Source organism: Micromys minutus (genome assembly GCF_963924665.1).
Source record: "Micromys minutus genome assembly, chromosome: 14".
Taxonomy (NCBI): Eukaryota; Metazoa; Chordata; class Mammalia; order Rodentia; family Muridae; genus Micromys; species Micromys minutus.
This window is the reverse complement of record NC_137983.1, coordinates 52,350,139-52,375,638: the sequence shown is the minus strand read 5'-3', so window position 1 is coordinate 52,375,638 and position 25,500 is coordinate 52,350,139. Positions and strand designations below refer to the sequence as shown.

Below are 25,500 nucleotides of genomic sequence, written 5' to 3'. Positions count from 1 at the left end.
TCAGCTCTGCAAGACCTTGTGTTTTGTCCTTGAGGGCCATCAATGAGTGCAGAGCGGTAAGACCCTGGTAATGGCCACTCTGCCTGCAGTCTGCTGTAGCCGTCACTCTCTGGACCTTTGGTAGCTGTCTGGTGTCAGCAATGAGGAAACCTGTTCCGTTTTATTTATAACAATTATTTTATTAATCAAAGGGCAGATTCAGTTTAGTTGTTCCTTAAATAGGTTATGAAATACTTTAGTAATCGACTTCTACATAACAAACTCAAAACTATTCATAATTGAAGTCATTCAATACTGTAACATTAACAAAATCTTGACTGTCTAAACTATAATTCTAAACTATAAAATATAAAACATGTCCACATCTTGAATTATGCTCAGAAGAAAAATTCACAGCTCAAAGATAGTATCACTAAGGCACTAGGTGATTTTTTAATAAACCAGGGACCTACTAAAAGGCATTTCTTCTTTGAAAACTAGTGATTAAAAAAATTAAACTTGAGGTTAGAGAGATGGCTCAGTAGTTAAGAACACTGGCTGCTCTTCTAGAGGTCCTGAGTTCAATTCCCAGCAACGACATGGTGGCTCACAACCATCTGTAACAGGATCTGATGCCCTCTTGTGGTGTGTCTGAAGACAGCTACAGTGTACTTATATACATCAAATAAATAAATAAATCTTTAAGAAAAATAGTGTACTAAGGACTGAAGAGATGGCTCAGTGGTTAAGAGCACTGTCTGCTCTTACAGAGAATCCAGGTTAGATTACCAGCACACACATGACAGCTCACGGCTGTCTGCAATGCCAATTCCAGGGCATGCAACTCCTGTTCCAGCCTCCATGTGTACCAAGCACACACACAGACTCAGGCACTCATACATATATTCTTCTTCATCACCATCACCATCATCATCCTCCTACACCCATGAACATTAGTGAAAACAATGTGATTTTAAAAGAAACTTCATGTTATGGGAAACGATCAAGTACTCTTACTCTGAAATCAAGACAATAATACAAAGAAGCCTGTTCATAGCCCAGACTCAAAGTGCAACAGTGAGTCCTTTCCCTCTCTAAGACTTTAACGTCTGATGCCAAAAGAACCCGGCAGGCTCGGACGCAGACCCTGGCTTTACCTGGCATGTTCCTCAGCAGCTTCGCATTGCACATGTGTCCTTTCCGGATGTCAGTGAGGATGTACTCCATGCGCTTGGCCCTCCACAGGAAATTAAACACTCTCAGGTAGTGGCTCATGCACTCTCGTGTGAAAACCTAGAAAGACAAAAGACAGGGTGTGGCTATTGCACAAAGAATCTCCTAGCCCAGGCCCCAGCCTTCCGATAATTAGCAAACACAACTCCAGCCCTTTCCACATGGCACATAAGTGAGGAGAGTCTATAGCAGCCACGTAGCAGTGGGTATGTGTGCATCACGGCTGGACACAGGGCTGAAGGTGGTGTGACAGCACACAGCTCAACAGGACGTTTTCCCTCTGGTTTTCAAGACAGACTTTCTCTGTCCTAGAACTCTCTGTGTAGACCAGGCTGGCGTCCAACTCAGGGACCTGCCTGCCTCTGCCCACCAAGTGCTAAGATTAAAGACATGCAAAACCATGCCTAGCTTTTTATAAGTTATTTTATGCTTTATATTTGCCTACTTGTGTGCCAATGTGCCACATGCATGCCTGGTCCCCTTGTAGGCTAGAAGAGGACAGTGGGTCCCCTGCAACTGTAGTCAGATGGTTGTGAGCTGTATGAGTACTGGGAGTAGAACACAGGTTCTCTGAAGTACAGCAAGTGCTCCTTACCACTGAGCCAACCCTGTAGCCATGACTCTCCAGGACTTTAAACCCAGTCCATATTAGTCTGAACTTGAACACTTGACTGCAACCCCCAACTTGTAAGACACACAGGGAGAGGGATCGCTGCTTTAGTGACAACATCTCCAAAAGTAGAGGCAGGCACAGCAGTATTTCCACCCTGACAAGTCTCTCAGGTCACCGTCACAGGCTTACAGACTCAGCAAGTGACAGGTCCTGATAAAGAGACTGTCTTTAGTCCCCCTGTTAGCCCTCCTATGCTGGCCAAGTTTCCAAAGAAAATGCAGGCTACCCAGTTATACCTCAACATCAGGAAAACCACGAGTAATATAGTTCAAGTAAAGTTCCACCTCACACTAGAGTTGTTCTAGAGTGAAGGCAGCCCCTCCTCCTCTCCCCCACACACCCCCCATTACAGCTCCCGAACTGACTCTGCTCTGAAGGAGCTCTGATCTCCAAGAAATCTTGCTGTCCGTGTCTGTCCTTAGGCCTTTATTCGACCCCGCAGTGCTCACCCTACCTTCTCACCTCACCACCTCCCAGTGAGCACACAACTCACGACAATGAGCACGAACGTTGTCCTTGTTCCTTACACTTTAGCACAGAACGCCAACTGTACCCCACCTTATCTGGTGTTCTTCTGTGTGCCTCACACATCGTGTGTAACAAGGACTGCCTATTCATCCTTCCCTATGCCTCTCAATAGCAAATTCATCGCACAGGAGTCTGCACGATGAAGATAATGATGGTGGTGATAGCGACGGTGGTGATGATGGACAGACAGACAAATGACAAAACTGCTCTGAAGTAATTCCAAAATCAAATCTAAGGGTCTGGGGGTTTATCTGTGTACTGTTTGCTTCCCACACTATTAATTATCACTCTTGTGATTACAGAATTAATGGCTGATTCAGATGTTACCAGTCACTTATAGGATATGTCTCTATACTCATGAGACATCACAGAGTAGTGATGAAATTCCATATCCCTATTGATTTCAAACGTTCAGTTAAGCCGTGGTCAATTTTTTTTTATGATGATGCTTTATATATAGCTATACATATATATATATAAATGATTCTGAAGTTAACTCCAAATTTTGGGGTCCTAGAGGTCCTACAACTTATACTGGGTTCTAACCAGTGATTAAGATTGAGGTTACAGCATTTGAATTTGGCCTTAACATTGTACTGGGGGAGGGGAGAGTATTTTGGCCAAGAGTAAAAGCTTCACATTCCATAATTAGTAGTGGTAAAAATAAGACACTCCTGGATTAAATTAAATAAAATGAGAGTGGGACATGATGAGAAAGAAACCTCTAGAATTCTACTATTCCCAGGTTTTTCATACTAATACAGTGGTGGCAATCCCAGGGTCATCTGTTACTGTGTCAAATTTTGATAGAGAAGGAGGACCCACAGGAGCAGCCTTGCTGGGCTTGAGGATTATTCAGCAGTTGGAAAGAGCTTTGGATTAGTTCTTGGCTAAAATCCACCTGGGTCCCCTTAACGAAGGCCAAGCTAGCAGAGTCAACCAAGCCGTGGTCTTTTAAGTACTAACTACATAAGAGGAAGACATCCCCTGCTCTGACAAGAAAGCAAGTGTTACCACAGCAGTTTTACCAGCTGGCTACATGGCTCACTTAAAGGAGACTACAGTCCAGAGATACAGCAAGCTTCAGATTCCTCATATGCAAAGACCTCAACAGCAAGGAAGTCTCCATCTTGTTGAGTGTGGGAGAGCAGCCCTGATGAGGCCCTGTTCTCAATCTCCCTCACCAACCTTAGGCAATGTGCACAGCCCGGCTGCAAAGCCCTCCGAATCAGTCTTCTGCAGCTGGAATCAAGACTCTGTGACCTCACCACACTTAAATCTGGATGGACTTTACCACAAATAACTTGAAACTCATGAAAAGCAAGGTCAACCAGAAATACTTCACATAGTTAATGAGCTGTATTTAGCTAATGCGTTCTTCCGCAACCTGGGTTGTGAATTTCACAATGTCCCAGATTAGACTAACCCAAAAATCTCACTGACATTTTATATCTTAGAATTAGTAGGAGCTAATGCTGCTATTATACAAGATATAATTATATGATTGCTACAAGATATATTCCTACTATAATTAAATTCTGTTCAAAAAAATGACAACCTCAATTAATGAGAATGGAACGGAAACAGGTAACACACAAATTAACCAAGAGAAAAGCAGTAAAAACCTGTATTTATAAACTAGGCTTCCCTTTATCTTTTGTGTACTTTTTCCTTCTTCGTGTGTGTGTGCATGCCTGGACTGGCTGCATGTGCATGCAGATGTCTTCACCGATCTCCATCTTCTGTTACCGAGACAGTCTCTTCCTTGAACCTGGAGCTCACTCATTCTAAGCCAGCCAGCCCATTCTGAGGATCTCATTCTGTTTCCTGTGCACTGGGATTGCAGGAGGGCTGCCACGACCACTCAGCATTCCCATGAGAGCTGGGAACCTGAACTGCAGAGGTTAATCTCATACAGCAAACTCACTGAGCCATCCTCCTACTCCTCCTTCTCTATCTCAGTAACTTCTACATACAATTAAACCTGGCAAACCAACTCTAATGATGCTTTGAACACTTGTGCTCTTACAATAAGCTCATGATGATGGCAATTGATAAAAACAATTCACCACCCACAAACAGAACCAGCACAAGTCATGCAGGAGAGCACGCCCTGCACTCTGGTCCTGACTGAGCTAGCCAATGACCCCTCTTTTTTCTCCATTTGGCAGCCCAGGCTGCTGACACAACCAACTCAGCTGGTGTCTGAATCGATACCTGTGGGCCAGACTGGGCTGTCACAGGCATGTCATAAAATAAAGCTGGCATAAAATGTCTTTCTTCAGTCCTTAAGTTGTACTCAGAACCTGAGTCAGCTATCCACAGTACACAAAGCACATATGAAGTCCTAAACAGCTTGCTGAAATACCACACACTTGTGCACAGTAACCAACACACAGGACAGCAACTCAGAGTACAAACACAGTCTAAGTTTACCACCCTAACTATGGCGAGCAGGTAAGCTTAAGAGCAACTGTGAAGTTAAACTAGCAGCTCTGACCTGATCAAAGTCAAATATGAATTCATGAGGCAAAGAAACCTCCCTGACAGCTCTCAGGCCCTGTGGACTTAATACACACCTCTGGGTGGCATTCTGTGAATGTGGCCTCCACAGAATCATCATAATAAGGGATGTGATTTACCCTACAGAAGGGACAGTCGTGAATCCACCTTCGACACCCACTAGAAAAGGAATTTTAGAGCCCAATCATGCTTAGCAAATGTCCCCAATAATAAAGAAATGCAATTTATTTCCCTAGCATTTCAGATACAGAAATGACTAGGTCTCAGGTTCCCCCCCCCCACAAAGAGAGAGAACATGAGTTAGAGAGGCGATTTAACCATGGACATGTGGAGACTCCCCCAGCCAAGGTTCTGTGCTGCATGCAGCAGGAGAGACGGCTCTCAGTGAGGGAGTGCAGGAGCCAACAACATGACAGCCCTTGGTTCATCAGCCTAGATGAATGCTGGATATCAAATTCATCTGAGGAGGAAAAATACGAGTCCCCTAAAATATACTTTATGCTTCCTTTCAATTATCCTAAATTAGTTGCTACAGTCTAAGAATAATGGCATAAAATGAACAATGCACTTATTAAGCACTTGCTGCAACCTGTGACAGAACAAATGATATTTCTAAGAATTCTTAAAATAATAGAGCACTTCAGCTCTCATTAATAACTATCTTGAAACACAGCCTTGGCTTATGCAACTCATTCAGGGGCTATATCCTAAAATCAGTTACTTTGAACCTTAGATTTTGAAAAGAAAGTCAGTTTGAAACAATAACGTGCCGAGCAATCCAAGCAGCTGTAAGCACTGCACACAAGCACACAGAAGGATCTTACAGTGGCAATTGGTCCATCGACGTGGTAATCCAGGCTGAAGACATCCCACCCAGTGTCACCAGGAGAGACCTAACGGTAATAAAATAAAACAGCAATGGAGCGGCTTTGTACTTACTGCTGAAGAACCTGCCACTGCTCAAAGGGAAGGTAGCACAAGGAGGTACAGGCTTTAAAACCCGGAAGCGCTCTGCTGTGCAAGCAGGGATCTGTCCCATCTGCACCAGCATCCCAGCGAGCGAGCAGAGCAGAGGAGCACACCCCAGTACTCTGCGATCATGCAGGAATGAGTGGCATTGTTCTGAATGAACAGTACAGACACACTCAGGTTCAGAACCTTTTTATGACAAACCCACACCATCTATCAGGCTCAAAAACTTAAAAAGCCTGCATTTCAAAAATAATAATAATAATAAAGTCAGTGGGTTTACAGGAATGAGGCGAATCAGGCCGTGAGGGTTCATGCTCATACTAAGCACAACCCTTCTGCAGACCACCTCCAGACACCATTGGTCTAAGGAGCAGATTCAGTCCCTGCCTACTGACCATGGGCGTCAGCTCCAATGTACTATTAAATATGGCTCACACCACCAAGCACCTGTGATGCTCCCATGCTTGATGGAACCTATCCCCTCAGTAAGGTGTGCACTCTCACACAGCACCCTCACAGACCCCCAGCACCCTCACACACCCCCAGCACCCTCACACACCCCCAGCACCCTCACACAGCACCCTCACACACCCCCAGCACCCTCACACACCCCCAGCACCCTCACACACCCCCAGCACCCTCACACAGCACCCTCACACACCCCCAGCACCCTCACACACCCCCAGCACCCTCACACATCCCCAGCACCCTCACACACCCCCAGCACCCTCACACACCCCCAGCACCCTCACAGCCCCCTCACAGGCCCCCTTACCTCCAGAAGCCTCACATCTAGCCTCCTAAGGATCTCCGGGCTATCAAACTGGGCATTGGTGGCTCTTACAGCAGTTTCAAGAATCCCCGTCAAGTTATGCTGATACAAAGTTGTTGCTGGTCGAACAAGTTCTGGTCTTTAAAAAAAAGGTGTTTAAAATTAAAGCTGTTATTACTTGAAGTTTTAAAAAAATATATTAATTAAAAAAGTAAAAGCTCAAAAACTGAAAAGGTAAATTGAATAGTTAAATGTAGTTATAAAAGCATCATGGTGCCCAAGCAAGCACTCTGTGGTCTAATTAGGTTCCTCAAGAGTCCTTGGATGGGCACTGCTCCAGAACCACGCATACAACCACTTCGAAGACAGCAAAACGAGACCCTGAGGCGCCCATACCAGGCTTTGGAGTGTTTTCCTGTCTTCCTGCATGGTTCTCTTACCCCTGTGCTCAAAATTTATCAAAACATTTTTAAAAACTCCAACTCTGCTTCATTAAGAAAAACTCATGACATTAATTGCCAACAAGGTTGTAGAAAGCATATTTCTTCAAAATATTAAAAACATTAATTTTCATTCAGCTTTGGCTGAAAGAACTTATATGTGCTGTAGCATTTTGACAGTTTCCAAATTATGGCTGGCTTATGGCAGGATTGTTTCAATTTCCTACAAAACCCTAAGTCTATGCAACTAAATATAGACATCATAGTTCCAAAGGGCCTGGCACCATCACCCCAGCACCCAGCTAAGGCGTGTTCATTGCTAAAGTCTATGTTTCCGTGAAGCTCCCACTCCTCTGACTAAAGAAATGCAATCATCTCGGGTGTGCCTGCGCGGTGCTGGGCAGAGGCACAGTGAAAAGGCACAAATCCCATTAGACCTGCAGCCAACAGGAGACAGGCTGGTGGCTCTGAGAACAGCACACCTCGCCCGTGCACTGCCACTGTAGGCCAGCACCACGAGAGCACCCTCTCTCTAACAGCTCCTTGTCACATCCGCTTTAACTCTGAGAAAGCTCTTCACTTCTGGTGTGAATGCTCTATATTCATGGGCCTGCTGACATCCACACCATCAACCATCAGCTCCAACTCAGCTGTTTCAGGGCACCAGCACCCAGACTTCCCTGGGACAGCTGGGGAGAACCTCCTGGGAAGTCAGACTCACTTCGAGGCCACGAGCCCAAAATACCAGCTTCGTTAGCACAGGCGAGGTGTAAAGATAACTGCCATTTTCTTGTTCTGAGGGAACAATTTATTACTCAATTAATTATTATTAAAGTGAATCCTGAGACACAGCAAGGACAACACCCTTCAAATACTTCAGTGAAAGTATCTGACCATCAGCCCTGTCCAGAGCCCTGAGCTACACCAGGTCTGGATGTTCTGCGACAGGAGGAAGGCCACAAGGGCACAGTGAGAGGGGCCATGTTGTCAGGCTGCATAAAGCACATGGACTAAGAAGCCAATGTCAAATACACATTCATCAAATTCATTTCAAACAGAAGCCAAAGTTAACTGTGACTAGCTCCAACTCCACCCACTCAGGGAGTCACTGCATACGCCATGATGTTCACAGGGACATGGATTTCCTCGTGAACTTGCGCCATGAACATGGCACACATCTGATGGTCTGCTGGCTATACCAGAGACGACTGTAAGGATTTAATCCAGGAAAACTTGATCTATGTAGAGATTGTTTTAAACACAGATTTGTAAAAGTTCAACACATCTCCTGATGTCACTTGTTCCCTTAAAGAAAAATTGTTAAGTCCTTATCATGTTAAAGATGGAGTTTCTCACTTTAGCAAATCCATTAAGTGCCGTATGAAGTCTCCTTGGCCAAGCAGCAAGTACCGCCGCATGGCCTGCATGTGCTCCAGCAGACTGTACTTTTTATTGAGGACATCCAACAGATATTTGCTGGTCTCAAAATAAGCAGCATCAATTTTCCCTTGAAATGCGTTTTCTAAGTCTGTGAATAAATCTGCAGCTGTAAAAACAAGACGGACAGGCACACATCCATATGTATCAAATATCCTAACCAAGAGACAGTAAAGGCATATATAGAACCAGAGCCAACCCATCAGTGTAGATCCAACCCAGGCATGGTCAATGCCCAAAGGCCAGCACATCCTGGACAGAGGAGGTGCTGGCATTTGATTCACAGGAGGAACAGACCCAGCACTGCGCATGAGCTCAAGGATCTCACTTAACTTGTCTCACAAACATCAGGACCAAGACTCTGGGGACCCTCTCACCACTTGTATGATCTAAGCATGGTGGGAAAGGTCATAACCCCAGTACTACGGTCTTCTGACTCCTTATCTACCTCTTAAACACGGGTCTTCCCCAATCTAGCTCTAGGTCCCATCTCTTCCTATGCAAAGTAAAAGACTCAGGATAGCAAGAGCACCAGTAAACTGGAGATAAGCTGCCAGGAAAAGAGAGAAAAGGCAGAGGGACGGTGGCAGATTTCCACCAGCTGGCAAGGGAACCTGTAAATCATGGCAGGCAGATCCTGCCTTGCTTACTTACTGTCTTTTCATCGTCATGGGAATAAAGCCATGATAACAGTTTGCTTGACTCAATGCCACTATTTAACTCCACGTTAAAGAATTTGAGCATCCATGCAGAAATAGAGATCACACGCATGATCATACATGCTCTGTATGAACATATTTTAGTGATCTAGGTATATAGATACTATGCAGTAGAGAGCTCTAAGAAACATTATCACCATCACCTCCAGGGTCCCTACCACTGGTCACACTCACCCTCTCACGCCGTCATCACCACATGACCATCACCACCCCATCCCTACCGTCACCACTACCACAGCAGCCATACCGTCACGGGGTGACTCTGCCGACTTGGTCACTGCTATCATTTTTGTAGTAGGTGTCTGATCGTGACAAACTTGGTGCAAGAAATTTATTGACTTTCCTATCAAAAGGACCTAAAAAGGAAAATAAGCTGTGACCTTCGGACAAGTTAGCGGTCCAAACACGTTAAATACCCCACATTCCACATTAGCTACTCACTTAAAAACACAGGGCATAAGCACTGATCTCTACCAATGAGCTGTAGGAGCTCAAACAGCACACAGCACACCAACACACACAGCAGCACGGTACAAAACACAGCAGTGGCCGTCGACACGGAAAGGCAGCATCCAGCCTGCCTACCTTCCTAGACTGGTCCATCGTAATGAAGGACGGGATCATGGATTTCCTCAGGGTGTACTTGTCATGCCACAGACGGTCGGCTTTAACAGTTGGATCTGACGCCACAAAAAACTAGGAGTGAAAAGACACTGAGCGTTAGGATACTTCCGAAAAGCCGAGCCATGGCCGTGCACTTGGGAGGCAGAGGCAGGTGGACCCCTGAGTTCAAGACCAGCCTGGTCTACAGAGAAAGTTCCAGGTCAGCCAGGGTCAAGCAGAGAAACCCTGTTTCAAAAAACCAAACATTAAAATAAAATGAATACTTGTGAAAATATTAGTTATAGCAACAAGGACATTATTATAAAGTTATTCAGACACAAAGAGTCCACTCACTTATACAATAAACTTGTTTGGCAAAGCACTCTGGACAGATAGCTATGTTGTGTTCCAGATAATTAAAACCAAACCATAACAAAAGCAAGTTTCCCCTCTCCTTGGAGACTTAGGAGTGACACCAGTGTGAGTGCCGTGAAGCCCTCCCTGGCAGCCTTGAGGACCCGTGTCCTGAGGGCTTGACGTGTGGCCGTGGTGTTCACATGCAACTCCAGCACTTTCTCGGCACTCAAAAAAAAATTAGTAAACAAATAACTTGTAAGCCGGAACCTACTAGATTTATTAATTCTAACAGTGATTTATCTTACAATACTACAATTGATGAATAAAGCCAGTGTTGTTGGGAAAATGTCAAAAAAGCAAGTGACTACATCTATGATCTATAACGAACGATCATGGAACCATTAAAAATAAAGTTACTTTGTCAGATTTCCAGGAACTTGAAGAAAAGTACTAATATTTTCAAAACCAAGATGTGAACTTAATTTACAAATACAGAGCATATACTAATAGCTAGTCAGGATTTCAAAGAACTTTATAAGAAGTTGATGAAGAACAATTTAATGTCAGAAAGTGACATCATTTACTTCCAAGAAACACTGAGGTGTGACATGGTGTGACATGGTGTGCAGCCCAGCTGAGACTGGGGAAGCACAAGTATACCCACTGGTGATCACACCAGCCCACCTTCCTCTGCCAGATGTGCTTAGACCATCGAGACCTTTAAAGCACACAGACGTGTGATCAGAAAAGCTTTAGCAATTGGTACCAGCTAAATATTCTGCTGTGTCTGTTGTCTTGGCATCATTCTCTCAAGCAGTTAGCAAGCTCTGGCTTCAGAAACCCAAGGCAAGACGAATGACTGTCAGTCATGATGAGGTCTCACACATGACTTTGCAGACCAAGTTTTCAAATGCTGACATTCTCGTGACCAGAGCGAAGGGATCATTTGTTTCTAACTAATTAATCTACCTTATACTCTTGCTTTATGATGCCTTTCCAACTTAAATACATTACAGAGGCAGCTTGGGGAAATAAATACTCCGTTATGATGAGGTTATCATGTAGCACATACTGAAATTAACCCTGAGAGAAACAAGAAAATGCTATAAACCCACCCCAAGCATCTCCCTGGTTACCGTCACTGTGCCACGACTGCCCTTAGGCTTGCCATTCAACAGATTAGATTAATTGCATATAAATTATATTCCTCTGTTATTCACTTAACCACAAGAGCTAGTTTTTATAGACACCACACCAATTTATCCTGATAGTTTGAGAGCAGCTGGGTTTCTATCAGTGTGAACAATAAGAAATTTTAATTTAAACTATTAAAAACCTCCCAGACAATTCAGTCATCTTTGGAAGTCACGAACACATTGCTTCATCTAGGGCACAGGAGCGTGCAATCGCTCTCCATACAGCCAGTAGTGAGCACAAAGGGTGTACTCATCTTTAGAATATAATGAACTCAGAGACATATATGGTGGCAGAGGCAGAACCAAGGTCAGAACATAATTGCAATAAGCCCACATTATATTGATGCATTTCCCCTCAAGGTCCTTCAATTTCTACCACTATGTCAATCACAGAAGGAATCTAGGAAAAAATAAAACATCGCTGTACCCTGATTTCTCATTAACTGCTAGACAAATGTGCCCTCCCCACCCCAAAACAGTAGCAAAGGGGAGATTCCCTTAGCATGCAGCTCGGTTTCTAGGAATCAGCTGTCAGCAGGATTCTATAGTCAGAATCAGACCCAGGACACCAGCTTAGTACCTAAGAAAGCTCACAGCCCCTTCAGAGGCCAAAATCCAGTCAGCTTCCTAGTATCACAAAGGGCACGGACTAGGCAAACGCTCATGTTACAGTATTTCAAAGGGTGCCCGGCTGGAGTGTGGTTGGCTAAATTCATCCCTAAGTATTTAATGTTTGATGTGAGTAGAGCTGTTTTCTCTATTTTGTGTTGGCAACATTTACTGAGCATAGAGAAACAAGGGTTTCTGTCACTGACTGGCAGTCTGCTAGTCTGAGAACCTTAGTACAAGACACAGGTGCACCTCATTCCCAGTGTTTTCCTATACAGTGCACACTTAGCATTCTTCATGTTAAGATCATGTCACCCAAGATGGATCTTTTCTCCTGGATTGGATTCCTCTCCATTCCTGTCTTGCTAGCATGAGCACAATGCTGAGTAGGAGTGTTGACAGATACACATTGTCTCATTCTTCGACCAGAGACCAGGCTGACAGCCTCTCGCCAGTCAGACTGTAACTGTGACTGTCCCAAAGCAAGACCTTTTCTGTGAAGGTTTCAGTATTTCACCACCGAACTGTGCTGAATGTCAGGAAGTTCTCTAGCATCAACAGAGTAGACTGTGTCCCTAAATTCTTATGATGCCTGTTACGATGGTAGACTATGGTCCACCCATGGAGTCACTGAGATAAATCCCCTTTTTCTATCAATGCTTTCAACACGTGAAACTCTACATTCTGCTTTCAGAGGCTTTCTACATCTAGGAGAAGTGGTCACGCATTTGTCTTGTGTGGCGCTATGATGGCCTCACAGGATAACTTAAATATCCCTTCATGTTGTACGTTCTTAAGCCCTGTCACCACAGCCTTGCCTCACGAATTGTCTTAATTGCTGACAGATCACTGATCTGCCCGAGGTCTGAGCAGTCTTATTTCCTCACGAATCAGTCAGGGAAAGTCCTGCAGTCTGGGAACTCCCTCAGGTTTTACTTAACAGAAAACTCTCCAGCTCTGCAGGAGATGTTCAATGGCGGAGGAATTCCCAGTGGTGGCGCTCTAAGCACCCGCCACCTTCTGGCCTTCTCTGAAAGGGCAGTTGCTGAGGTTCTCACCTGCTGTGGGGCTTCCCCTGTCTGGCTCTGCTCCCTTTGTACCTGTTCCTACAGTACCATCAACTGAGAACTAATGCTGAGTGCTTCTGTTCATCAGTTCCATGCCTTGGGCTCACATGCTGTCTGTCTCTCCCTCCCTCCCTCCCTCCCTCCCTCCCTCCCTCCCTCCCTCCCTCCCTCCCTCCCTCCCTCCTTCCCTCCCTCCTCCCTCCCTGCCTCCCTCCTTCCCTTCCTATTCTTCCTATCTGCCAAACTGAATGGCCTCACCTAACTTCCAGCCAGTGGGTATGTCTCTTCTCCCTGCTCAGGTCAGCTTATTCTGGCTCATGTTTCACAGGCTACAGTGGGGGAAGGACGCAGAGCAGAGAATGCTGTTCCTCTCTAGCTGAACCTGCATCCCCAGCCTACCTCTGAAATGCTGCCACATCCCAAGGAGGTGTACACTCCTAACTAGTCCCCGCCGGGCTCTTTCTCACAAGCACACCCAGGTGACTGCTTTACCAGGCACTTCTCAGGCCACTCAGACAGAACGTGCCATGGGAGCTTCACAGTATCTTATCCCTTTGCAGTTCCTCTTGACAGTATTCACACCTTCTGATGGCCTTAGAAACACTTCCCTCTGCAGAAATTCCATAGCCACCAAGTCAGCACTTAAAAAATTAAATTTCACAGTCAAATCATAGCTGAGGAAGTACTGGAGGGCCAAAGAGGCTAAGTCCTCAGAGTTTCATTACACAGAAAATCAAACACACAAGTAATTCTCAAGCTACCAAATATGCATGAAAAATCTACTATTTGCAGTTAAAGATAATCTTCCCAAATGTGACTTAAAACTTGAATGAAAACTATTTATAGAGCTCACCAGACAATGAAGGGCATCAAGATCCTATAGTCAGGGACAGGAAATGGTCAAATGTCACACAATGTTCTAGACTAAAGTGGGCTTAGGCAAATCTTGCCCGTGCTGCTTGTCTCACCTGCTCAGGAACGCCCTGGACCAGCCCAAACTTTATGCAGATCTAGGAAGGAGGGAAGACTGAGTGAGGCAGACCTAGCAGCAATGGAGTAGGTATTAAGTCACTGCAAAGTTAACTGTAGGGACAAGAACAGCAGTCCTCAGCAAAGACCACACTGCATCACACCTCACAGAAAACTGTTCACTTGTCAGTATCCTGTACCAGCAAAAGGAGCAAGGAACACCAGGTCAAAGGTCACTAGGTCACCAGGTCAACAGGTCACTTGGGCAAAAGGACTGGCAAAGGACCGGGGCCCATGGTCTTGCCAGTGCACTATGTGACTCCGGTTAGGCATTGGCCTAGGACTGCAGAATCTTTGGTGTGGGTAGACTGATGGATCAATGGAGGAACATGCTAGCTCTCAGCTAACCCAAGAAAGGACCCAGGAGATGTTTACAGAACTTATGAAACTTTTTAAATTAACTTGAAAGAAAAGCATGAAAAACAATAAAATCTTTCCATGGGATAAGAACTGAGGCTATGCTTGCCAAGTGACGATATGAACTAACTTTATGGTACTCAACAGACAAACACACTCACTTATATAAGTAACTTATAAAGTCCAAGGCTGGAGCGATGGCTCAGTGAGCACAGACAAATAAGAGGCAGCTCGGAGCTTCAGAGCAGACATCACGGTTGCAGAGGACGGGAGATGATCCTAGAGCTCCAGCTCCAAGGGGCCAGAGCCCCTTCCAGACACCGTGGGCACCGTCCTCACCCACATACAATTTAAAAAATGAAATAAGGTTCTTTTTGTCTTTCTTGGCCTTATAGTCATTTGCGTATATATTATGGTTTCCAATCCTGTGCTTTTATGAGACCTCTGTGTGTGTCTCTGCATCTTTATGTGTCTTGTGCCCCTTCTTTGGCTCTTTTTCTTGTTTGCTCATTTAGTTTTCCTATTCCAGCTTATTTGTTTTTGTTTTACCACATTTATTATGATTTTTAGACGCCCATTTGTATTCTAATGAGAGAGAAAGGGTGGGAGAGGAGGTAGGGATATATTATATGAAAAAAGAGAAAAAATAACAATATCATTAAAAAACAAACAAGCAAAACTCCTCGATAAAGTGACACATACCTGTAATCCACATACAAAGACAGGCATGCACCCATGCATACACACAATAAATCAAACTTTAAGTCTTACTCATATTTCAAGCAACCAGATATTGTCAGAAACATACCCCAAATATATACCATACTACATCACAGTACATCAGTCTGAGAAATGTAGTAAACAGTTATGTACTGCACATTTCAGAAATCCAGACAGAATCCTGGGGATACAGGTTAGTAGTGGAGTGTTTGTCTAGCAAACATGTGGCCTGGATTCCACCCACTCCCTACCTAAAAAAATCTCTCCTACACTCACTTCTGTGGCAAGCATCAGAGTTTCTGCCATGAATGCTGTACTCTGTGTAGTGGCTATGTACTTCTTAGCTAAGAAGCAAATGTGAATTTATGATAGAGCTTTATCATGTTTCTGTGTTTCCATTTCTTAGAGCTGCTGACAACACTTTTGAGTGTGTTCTCCAACTGCCAAAGTCCTCTGGTTTTGCTACATGGTTCTGTGTCAGGAATTTTTAGGAACTTGAATATTGTCTCACATGTAACCACCTCTATTTCAAATACAGTAGCTAGCTTTACTCAAATCATCAGCACCAAGCTGACCAAGTTTATAAAATAGCCATGTAAAAAGACAACTCCCCTAGGCTGAGTCGCCAGGCCCCAGGGAGAGCAGCCCATCCTGTGCCATCAGACGGCCCGAGAGCCTGCACATGCCCCTCGCAGAGCTCCAGCAGTGACACTGGAGGTGCGGGCACAGTCCCTTCACAGGCAGAGATAATGGCTGGGATACAGCACACTGGAGAAGGTGGTGCCCACACCCCTCACCCATGCCCCTCACCCACGCCCCTCACCCATGCCCCTCACCCAAGCCCCTCACCCACGCCCCTCACCCACACCCCTCACCCACGCCCCTCACCCACGCCCCTCACCCACACCCCTCACCCACACCCCTCACCCACGCCCCTCACCCACACCCTGGCACTTACTTCATGGTAAGTGTCCTCCAGCTCCCCATCATAAATCCATCGGTAGAGGAAGCTCAGCACAGGGTGCGACACTAAGCTCAGAATGTGCTGCACCAGGGACTTCATGTAGGGGTCTCCTGTCTTTGTGTAGGCATGAACCGCAGAGGCCAGCTCACCCCCCTTTCGGCCTAGGGGAAATGAGGAAAAAATACACAGAAATAGACAAATTTGAATTCATGGCAAAAACCAATCTCTAAACACTAACCAAAGCCAGCCAAGTAGCAGAGATAAAGTGCATCTGCTTTCCTCAGTTAGTAAAGACTCCCTGTATTACAACAGCAGCGGTGTGCCATGCAGCAAGACCTGGGTATTAAGATTCCGTTTCTGGCTTCACACATACTCAAGTAAGAGTCAGCCAAGAAAGTCGTCCAGTTGTAAAACTGACCAAGAGTGACCAGCTGCTCAGCCTAGACACTTGACTTCACACTCCATGTTGCCACTTAGTCCACATCTAAGTACCCATGCGAAGCAGAGGGTCTAAGGATCAGCAGTGACAAGAGTTGGGGTGTGGCACACAAGGCCCAACTCCACGCAGTGCGGTGCAGTGGTTAGTGTGACAGTGCTCAGCAGCCAGGGCTCAGCAGGACCCCTGAGGAAGGTGCAGAAGCCACAGAACCAGGTCCCAGCAACCCAAGCACAGCAGTCGTCGGTTTGTGTCAAAGGCTTTACGTGGTCCCTAGTTTTACACAGACTGCTCTGGTGTGCAAGTAGAAGGGAGAGCAGACAGCTAGGAATCCAGAAGCAGGTCTGACAGCAACATCTGCTGAAGACCAAACAGGACAGACAAGACTGCTGCAAGACATGGAGCAGCTTCACACACAACACCTCCTTCCCAGCTTCATCTCAGACTAATGGCAGACTACTTTCCCTGTGAGCCTGTGTCTATGATCTGTATCTACGATCTGTAGTACCCTCAACCAGAGCAGAACCACAGGCCCTACCTACAGACAAGTTTTGTACTCATGTATGTCTAGAAGCACAGAAAAGAGGAACTCAGGAGACCTTGGCAGTGATCTACCAGCGCAGCAAGGGTCTTTAATCTTATTTTGGGATCATATGTCCAAACCAGGAGGCGCCGCAGTGTGAGGCTACTCTCTAGTCCCAAATTCACACCCTGATCATCTTCTAGCTGGAGCTAAAAAACAACAGGAAAGGTTAAGTAGACGTTAGTGAGTACAGCCCGTCACCCTAAACCCACACAAGGGGAGAACAAGGCCTCGGCTACACTAAGAATAAAGTCACAGTCTTTGTAAAACTACAGCACTCCTAGGCTACATACAAATAGTCTTCATATGGTAGACAGACCTGACATGAATTAATTGGCTCTAGGATGCAATGAACAAATCTTATACTATGGAAGTGATTGCTCTTGTATATGTATGGAGTAACAAATCCTCTCTACATTATTGATTTTCTAACTCTTGAAACTTGAAGGACTCACAGGGGAAATCCTTACCTGGGAGTGCAGAACAGAGAGGAGCCTGTAGTATTCTTTGAGCTCTTGGTGCAACGCAGCACAAAAACTCTGTGTGGGAAGGAGAGGCAAGGTTAAAGCATGGCCATGCACACATATGCCTCACTCTGCCAGAGGAGACGACACCTTCCCACAGGACTCAGTGCAACTGAAATCCTGGAACTGTAGCATCCATTTTGATAGCAAGAAGCTTGAACCTTGCAGAAGAGAAATAGAGAGGTGTCAGGCTTTCATGAAGCTACATGTGTGAGTCACTTTAGAGGATGACCATGGTGTCCTTTTTAAGTTTTTACAGTTACAATGACGTCTTGAATGCTTTTCCAAGCATTGGGAACGCCTACCAGCCTGTGTTGGCATAGCTTACTTTCCCACCCAGAGCACTGAGCACTGCTCTCTGCATCTCTACCCTAAACTAAATCAGTGGTAAGGAAGGGTCCCAGGGTCTGCAGTCCAGTGATGATTCCTTTGGCATGAATCCGAGGCTATAAACAGAGCACACAGTCCAAAGTGCATCTGCAAGACAAGCTACCATAAACAGACCAGCAAAGGGTGAAGCCTAACCTCGTTAAATAAATATGCAGGCTCCATGGCTCTTCACAGACCTTAGCACGATGCAAAAGCTCATAAATTATGAACTATTTTACCACACAGAAGAAAGAAATGCCCTTTTGGTTTTAAAATGAACATAAAATACAACATACCCTTCTGGTTAAAAAATGAACAGAAAGTGAACATTTTACTCCTATAGCTATAAAAATGAGCACAAAACATGCCAACTTTGCAGTCACGCAGCAACACTTCAAAAGTCAGACTTTCGAGATGAACTCCCCAACCTAAGGAACCACTAAGACCTTGAGTGAAGTCCTGGGCTCCCAAGGAAGGCTGACTCTTGCGAAGCTCCTGCCACCACCAATCATATACTTTGACAGGTTTAATATACAGAAATCCTTACTGAACTACAGTTTCCCTAATGTTCAGAGACCCAGCGATGTGGAATCTGTTCAGGTACATTATCACATTTCACAAAACCACCACCCCAGAATACAGGGGGACAGAACCACAAACATAACAAACTTAAAAAATAAAATATAAACAGTTGATCTAATAATCCATGCTCACGCTGCAGTCTGACATGCAGTCTACACAGCTGACATTACTGGTGGTTCCACATCAGAATACCATACAGCATGGTTCCGTGAGCACACTCCTCTCACACAGCCAGAGGGAGCCAGCTGGGTCACCTGGGCTTGCCAGAGGAGCAGCAGCACTGGAAACTGTCCTAGAAGCCAGTGTCCCTCTGCACAACCCATCCCATGTTAAATCTGAGAAGGACTCTGCTGAGGCCTCGGGGAGAAAATGCACAGCAGTGACCCAAGACAACAGACACAAAGAAAGACACCCCAGAAGGGATACAGATTACCAAGAGCACTCAAGCAGTCTAATATGGGCAGCCATGTCTCGCTGACTACAGCAGCAGAACAACAGAGAGAAGGCTGCAGTGCGGCGTCCCATGCAGTGTCAGAGCACGCCAAGAGAAACGCTGGTGTTACAACTCATGCTTCTGCAGAACATATCAACAGATACCACGCTGTTAGGGTGGTCAACAAGATAAGAAAACAGGACTTTAATACCTGTACTGTGAGATGCTTATGACGCTACTACAGTGGGAAAATATCTAAGTCACATCTGACAATTGGTCAATACCCAGAATCTAGAAAAGGGTGGAGAGACCCCCCACTGTCTGTTTCTCACAAGCACAGAACTGGACTTTCTCAAAAGACAAAGCCAACGGGCATATAAAAAATTTTCAAAATCACTAATCATCTGAGAAATCGCAAATCAAAAAGTGAGAAACACCCTAACTCTAGTAAGAAGCAGAATCATGAGGATGGGGAGAAAAGGGAAACCAGCCTCTGCCCTGCCATGCTCCCCACAGCAGCCACACTGCAGCATCTCTCTGTGCTGTCTCTGTGAGCCCCTCAGTGCACTTCTGTCGATAGCGCTGTAAGAATTCAACAGAGACCAAGAGCGTGGACCACTGACCTTCCCAAGAGGCTGAGGCTTAGAAGTACCCTACACTCCTCTTCATATCTGCTGCTCCCCTAAGATCTAGCAGCCAAGAGGTGAAGGTGCCTGCTTCAAGTGTCACTGAAGTAGGTCCCTCAGTGCCCCCCCAGGCAGTCTTGCAGTGATAGCAGTAAGCCCCCACTTCCCACATCAGTAGCATCAGAAATGTGGGGCACCTACAGATCTGGTTATATACTCAGGGCCCTTCCTTTTCCTCTAGGTGCAGTGATTGCTACAGGGCAGGCCCAAGCTCTCCCACCTCAAAGTCCCTCCCCAGGCCGTCCCCTCACCAGTTCCTGCACACTCCCAGTGGACCCTGACTGGCACTTTCCTCAAGAAGAGCCCTGACAGTGACCTCACACTCAGACCTGAAGTAGATTAAGCACCTCAAACCTAACAAGGATGAACATACCTGACCTACAAGTCCAAATGAGCGGTCCAGACTCCTCTGGTCAGCGTATTTTCTGATTTTATTATGCAACCATCCCAACTCAGCAAGCCGGACTGCTGTGTCCCTCAAAGATTTATTTAAGTTTGCCTAAAAAGTAAACACAGATAAAGTCAAAACTCAAAGTGACTATCGAACTCATCATTAGCCCAGTCACTTGTCCTGATAGTCTAGGATTACACATGAACACCACCAGGGTGAAGAGACACGGCAGCAGAGAGGCCACAGTGAGAGGCTCCAGGCTCCTCCTACTGTGCAGGGCCACTCTGGGGCACGCCCACCAGGAACCTTGATAGTCCTCATCAGGGACGTGATGACAGGGCAGACACTCACAGGAGCAGGGATGTGGGAAGCCTGCATCAGGAAGGCACTGCCACAGAGGGACCGTGACAGATCTATCACCTCAGCCACAAACAGTCAGGGCAAGAAGTCAAATCAGGCTTTGAAACGTGTTCGGTGCGAAATCTGCCCAGCCCCAGAGACAGCACTAGGAAGGAGCTGTGTCTGGATCTATCTCTCAACACTGCAGCAGGCCCTGGTACCTTCGCTTCCACTTTGTAACAGTTTTCAGTGCTGCTCATTTTGATATTCTTGCCATCAATGCCCTGGAATACGTAGAGAATGTCTCTCACAAGAGCTGCTTCGGTAACTTCCAATGTGCCTGTAAAATGAGTTGTAAGACAGTGAGGAGCACTCTCCACATGAAGTGAGCTGCGTGTTACACATCTGTTCCAGACCACATAGACCAACACGGGAAGTAAGCTCAAGAAGCAGAGATGTCAGACAGAAAGGCGTGGCTTCCTGAGAGGGGCGTGGCTTCCTGAGAGGGGCGTGGCTTCCTGAGAGGGGCGTGGCTTCCTGAGAGGGGCGTGGCTTCCTGAGAGGGGCGGTGCTCCTGCAGGGTTCCCTCAAGGCCTCTGAGGACAAGCTGTCCTGTGACCACCAGACAGATGACAACATAAATGAACCAGAGGGAGGGTATGATAAGGGAGTTGTGTGATACCAGTTTACTACATGGTGAAAACAGGAACAGGATCCTAACACCACTAGAAATGGATTTCATAGTTCAGAAAATATATCAGCTTCCCCAGTTCTGAACAAATACCATTAATAAACTTAAGGAATTAGCCAAAACTGAGGGTAAGGAGTCAGAACAGCCGGAACTCTGGATGTTGAGGGAACAGAGACAGTCAGGAGCCAGCACTCAGCCATGGCAGAGTGCAGCTTGGACACATCCTTCGTGCTGTGGAGAGGACTGTTGCAATCATCCATCAGGTTAACAGTGTCCTCCCAATCTCACATGGCATCCCTATCCATTCCCACACGACTCCTCTGCTTTCCTTCCCCGTCCACCACGCATGGACACCACACCAGACTCACTGAACCTCCCTCAAGAGCAGACCTTCCGGGTTCTAAAGGCCCACCTACATCTCACTGCTGAAGTCTATCCAACAGAGGTTCTGCCCCTGGGGCTGGTTTCACAGCAAATATCATCCACCCATTTACTTTTAACCTGTTTGTAACTCTCTACTTAAAATATAGCTCTTGTAAGCAGCAGGAATGATTCTGGAATTATTTTTTAAACTGTCATTGAAAAGAAGTATTTATGCCTTTAACAAGTAAAGCAGCCATATTGTTGTTCCTACTTACCCCACCTCCTAGCCTCCCTTCTCACCTGCTCCCCTCTGGCTATATGGGGAACACAGGTCTGAGGACTCCACACACCAGCATGCTTGGCCCCGAGTACACACCCTTACACATGGCAGGATAATGTGGTTGAGAACATTCTCCACGGGGACAGCTGCATGGGCAAAGGCTTTCATATACCTTGAGCTGCAAATGGCACTGAATCATCAGACCATGAGCCAAAAGCAGAACCCGTTTTGCAGTACTCGTAACTCAGTACTAGTAACCTGCCAAACACTGCTCCATGTGGCATACTCACGGAAGACACTTACAATTCCTTGATAACCTAACAAAAATGTAAGAAAGCCTTACAGAGGTCTCTCTCACTGTGATAACACTAGCATCACAAACAAGGTGGATGCCACCCTCCACAGAGGTTGGACTCGAACACTGGCGACCATCCTGGCGATCTGCATGGCCTCCCAGGAGGGATGGAAGACTGAGATGGGAAGGAGACTGGGTCAAGGAGGCAGAGAGGGAACAGAGAGGGAACAGACCAAGCAGACACCAGTGAAGTGACCTCACAAGGCATCTGCCCACTGGGACCCCGGGTTTCATTCCATGAACACGAAGGAATCACTACAGATGAGGTGCTGGCTTCTAAATAACAAAACACATCTTACCACCCGAATCCCCTTCTCTCCTTGACCTTGTCAGGTTTCGAGAAAGAGCATTTGGGAAACCCTTGGAGGTAGGGGTTTGTGAAGGCTGATTTCCAGTTAGAGTCCATGCCAGACGAGGCCCCAACTGCTGTCGAAGGCCATCACCCACTCCTGGAGCTTGATGAGACTGTCTAGAGAAAGTAAGAAAGAAACACTAGTGGCTTCAAATAAGCAAACTACCCACTAGAGACAGAAACAAACATTCTTAGGGATTTTCCTTATGTTCTTACACTAAGAACATGACTTTATAGATCCGAATCAGAACTCTCCAGAACCACAGGTCCCCTGCACTGAGCCAGTTCTCAGACCTACTCCTAACTGGGGATCTTGCCCGCCGTCCATACTTCCCGGCCTGAGTTCTCTACAAGCACGCACACATCATGCCTACACAAAACAGTCTGAAATCCTACACCAGTTTAACTTCACGATCAAGGCCTTTCACTCATTGCACATTTCCTGAGCTGATAGGTCTTAACACCTGGGCCCTGTCCCATCTGTGGTCACCAGCCCCCACCCCACCCTGTGTGATAGTGTGAAGAGCCCCTGCAGTCTAATCCATTTGAAAAATATACAAATACATAAAGTGAAAGGCAAAAGGAACCCAGAAAATACATAGTCTCTCTGTGAAAATCTAAGATGTGGATGTTTATATCTAGTGACAACGGTAACAAAACTACTGCTTCTCAGAACTAAAAGCCACAGGCACTCACCTGCTCCAGTGATCCTAGGGGTCTGCACACAGTGCTCTGGGGACCCACTCCCACCCCGCACTACCCTCAGTATGAGAACTACCAGCCCTGTTCTACACTACCCTTGGTGGGCACAGGCTTAGCAACAGCATCAGTAATACTGTGCATCTGGGAAAAAAATGTAAATGTAAAATAAAAGCCAAATTCTGCTCAAAATTGTCTTTACAACTTTCCATTACAGCAATAAGCACTCTAAATTCTAAGGTCACAGATAAGACACTCTCAGCCAAATATGGTCCTTGGGTCAGCTGTAAGTGCTGTTGATAAGGGTGACAGGCTTGTCACAGAGCAATCTGTGAGTGGTACACACAGTCTGCCCTCAATACCGTCCGTGCAAGCTTAAAACTCAAAGTAACATGTGATTCCACTGTGCTCATGTGGAAAGCATCAAGCTTTCGATGCTGATTCTTTGGTCAGTGCTCCTCTGGAAAAGTATCCAGTTCCATCCTTTAACACTGTGGCCACCAGGAATGACAATGGCATGGAGCTCACCCTGACGTGCTTGGCTGCACATCAGTGGCTGCCACCCTCTTTGCTCATAGCACTAACAGAGAGTCTGAAAACCACAACCTAAGGAGGATACACCTGCTACTTACAATTTTGAGTCCAATAAGAACATCTTGCTAAAACCCCGGGAACAGACCTACAACACTGAGAGCCACGCCAACACCCTGGCTGCATGGATGGGAAGCACATAGACCCCTAGATGCTTCTGTTCGTGTGGTTCTCATTTGTGTGTGTGCACGCACCGCACACTCTCGAGTTCAAGTTACCCGGGGAGGAAAGGCTGTACAGGTGTGGGGCCGCTAAAGCCACCCATGCCGATACTGCTGATGCCGCTGCTGCCCAAGCTGCCGGAGCTCTGTGCCTGTGTACTGCGGTCCTGGTAGTTCAAGGGGAGGGTCTGAGGCCTGGCACAGTAGTAAGGCGTGGAGTGAGCATCTCTTGGTAACGCTTGTGCAAAGAGTGAAGCATAGCTAATTACCTGAAATGCAGAGCATTGTAACACGTAGGTAAGAAACTGCAGGACAACTTGTCCAAACCCTCAGGACTTTATATTCCTAGTCCCATGCTATTTCTGCAGTTGGATCTGAATTTCACACTTATTCAAACAAGTCAATGAAAATGCTTCTGAAAGTAGGGAATTGACAGTACTAGGCATTCTCTGAACTCCAATATCAGACACAAACAAGTTTATAAGTCTATCACGGCTACATGATAAGGAGGTTGGAACAAATCCTCATCCAAACTCCTCAGCTTCTTGCCAGTCAAACATCTACAGGACAGTCTATGGTCCCAGACCCACAGCAGGGAGGAGCCAGACGCTCTGGTAAATCCTGTAAAGGATTCAGAGTAGGAAGCTGGAATGACAGTGACGGGTGCTCCCAGCTCTAGCACTGTAGACCTTCCAGGCAGATGTTCCTAATTTCCATGTCAATTCTTTGACAGCTTGGGCTGCTAAATGCACATTGCTACATCAGAAAAACAATTTTGAAACACATTTCTAGAAGCTACCATTGGAAAAGAAATGAGGTGGCTTCCAGGCTTAGTGGGCCTTTTGCTTTTCTCCCACTATTTTCCTTCCTATAGACCCCCCAGAGCTCCCAGGGACTGAACCACCAACCAAAGAGCACACATGGAAGGACCCATGGCTCCAGCTGCATATGTAGCAGAGGATGGCATTGTCTGGCATCAATGGGAGAGGATCCCCTTGGTCCTGGGAAGGCTTGATGCCCAGCGTAGGTGAATGCTAGGGAGTGAGGTAGGAATGGGTGGGTAGTTGGGGGAGCACCCTCATAGAATCAGGAAGGAGATGGGATGGGGGTTTGCAGAGGGGAAAAGGGAGAAGGGAGATAACATGTGAAATGTAAATGAATAAACCAATAAAAAAAAAAAAAAAAGGGAAAACATGGTATAACGTCCCACGACTCCACTGGTGCTTGCTCACCCACCTTGCTGGCTTGCTTACGAGGATCCTCACTAAGGTTCAGCAAGAGGTAGAGGATTGACCATTTATTCTTCAAAACTCCCTGTTTAGATAAAAAATATTACAAGAGCTATTGTATCAACTTTGTTTTATTCTCTCTCCTATACGTATTTCCAAAATAGACAACCATTTTAAAATGTACCTGTCCACATTCAATCTGAGCTCACTTCATGGGTCATACATGGAACCACCCCTCAGGAGACTGGACATGATCAG

General features: G+C 46.0%; 1 protein-coding gene across 2 annotated transcripts in view; it reads right to left on the bottom strand.

Moving 5' to 3' along the window:
* Positions 1-25,500, bottom strand: part of TUBGCP3 (tubulin gamma complex component 3) — a 55,279-nt gene that overhangs the window by 14,877 nt on the left and 14,902 nt on the right. For both annotated transcript variants that reach the window (XM_080928298.1, XM_080928299.1), the window contains exons 4-17: positions 25,250-25,327; positions 24,071-24,282; positions 22,510-22,679; positions 20,743-20,861; positions 20,165-20,290; positions 17,668-17,736; positions 17,214-17,346; positions 16,173-16,339; positions 9,862-9,972; positions 9,524-9,632; positions 8,477-8,666; positions 6,684-6,819; positions 5,761-5,829; positions 1,137-1,272 (exon numbers count right to left, since the gene is read on the bottom strand). In XM_080928298.1, coding sequence (XP_080784424.1) covers positions 1,137-1,272; positions 5,761-5,829; positions 6,684-6,819; positions 8,477-8,666; positions 9,524-9,632; positions 9,862-9,972; positions 16,173-16,339; positions 17,214-17,346; positions 17,668-17,736; positions 20,165-20,290; positions 20,743-20,861; positions 22,510-22,679; positions 24,071-24,282; positions 25,250-25,327 — 1,825 coding nt within the window. The remainder of the gene's footprint in view (positions 1-1,136; positions 1,273-5,760; positions 5,830-6,683; positions 6,820-8,476; positions 8,667-9,523; positions 9,633-9,861; positions 9,973-16,172; positions 16,340-17,213; positions 17,347-17,667; positions 17,737-20,164; positions 20,291-20,742; positions 20,862-22,509; positions 22,680-24,070; positions 24,283-25,249; positions 25,328-25,500) is intronic.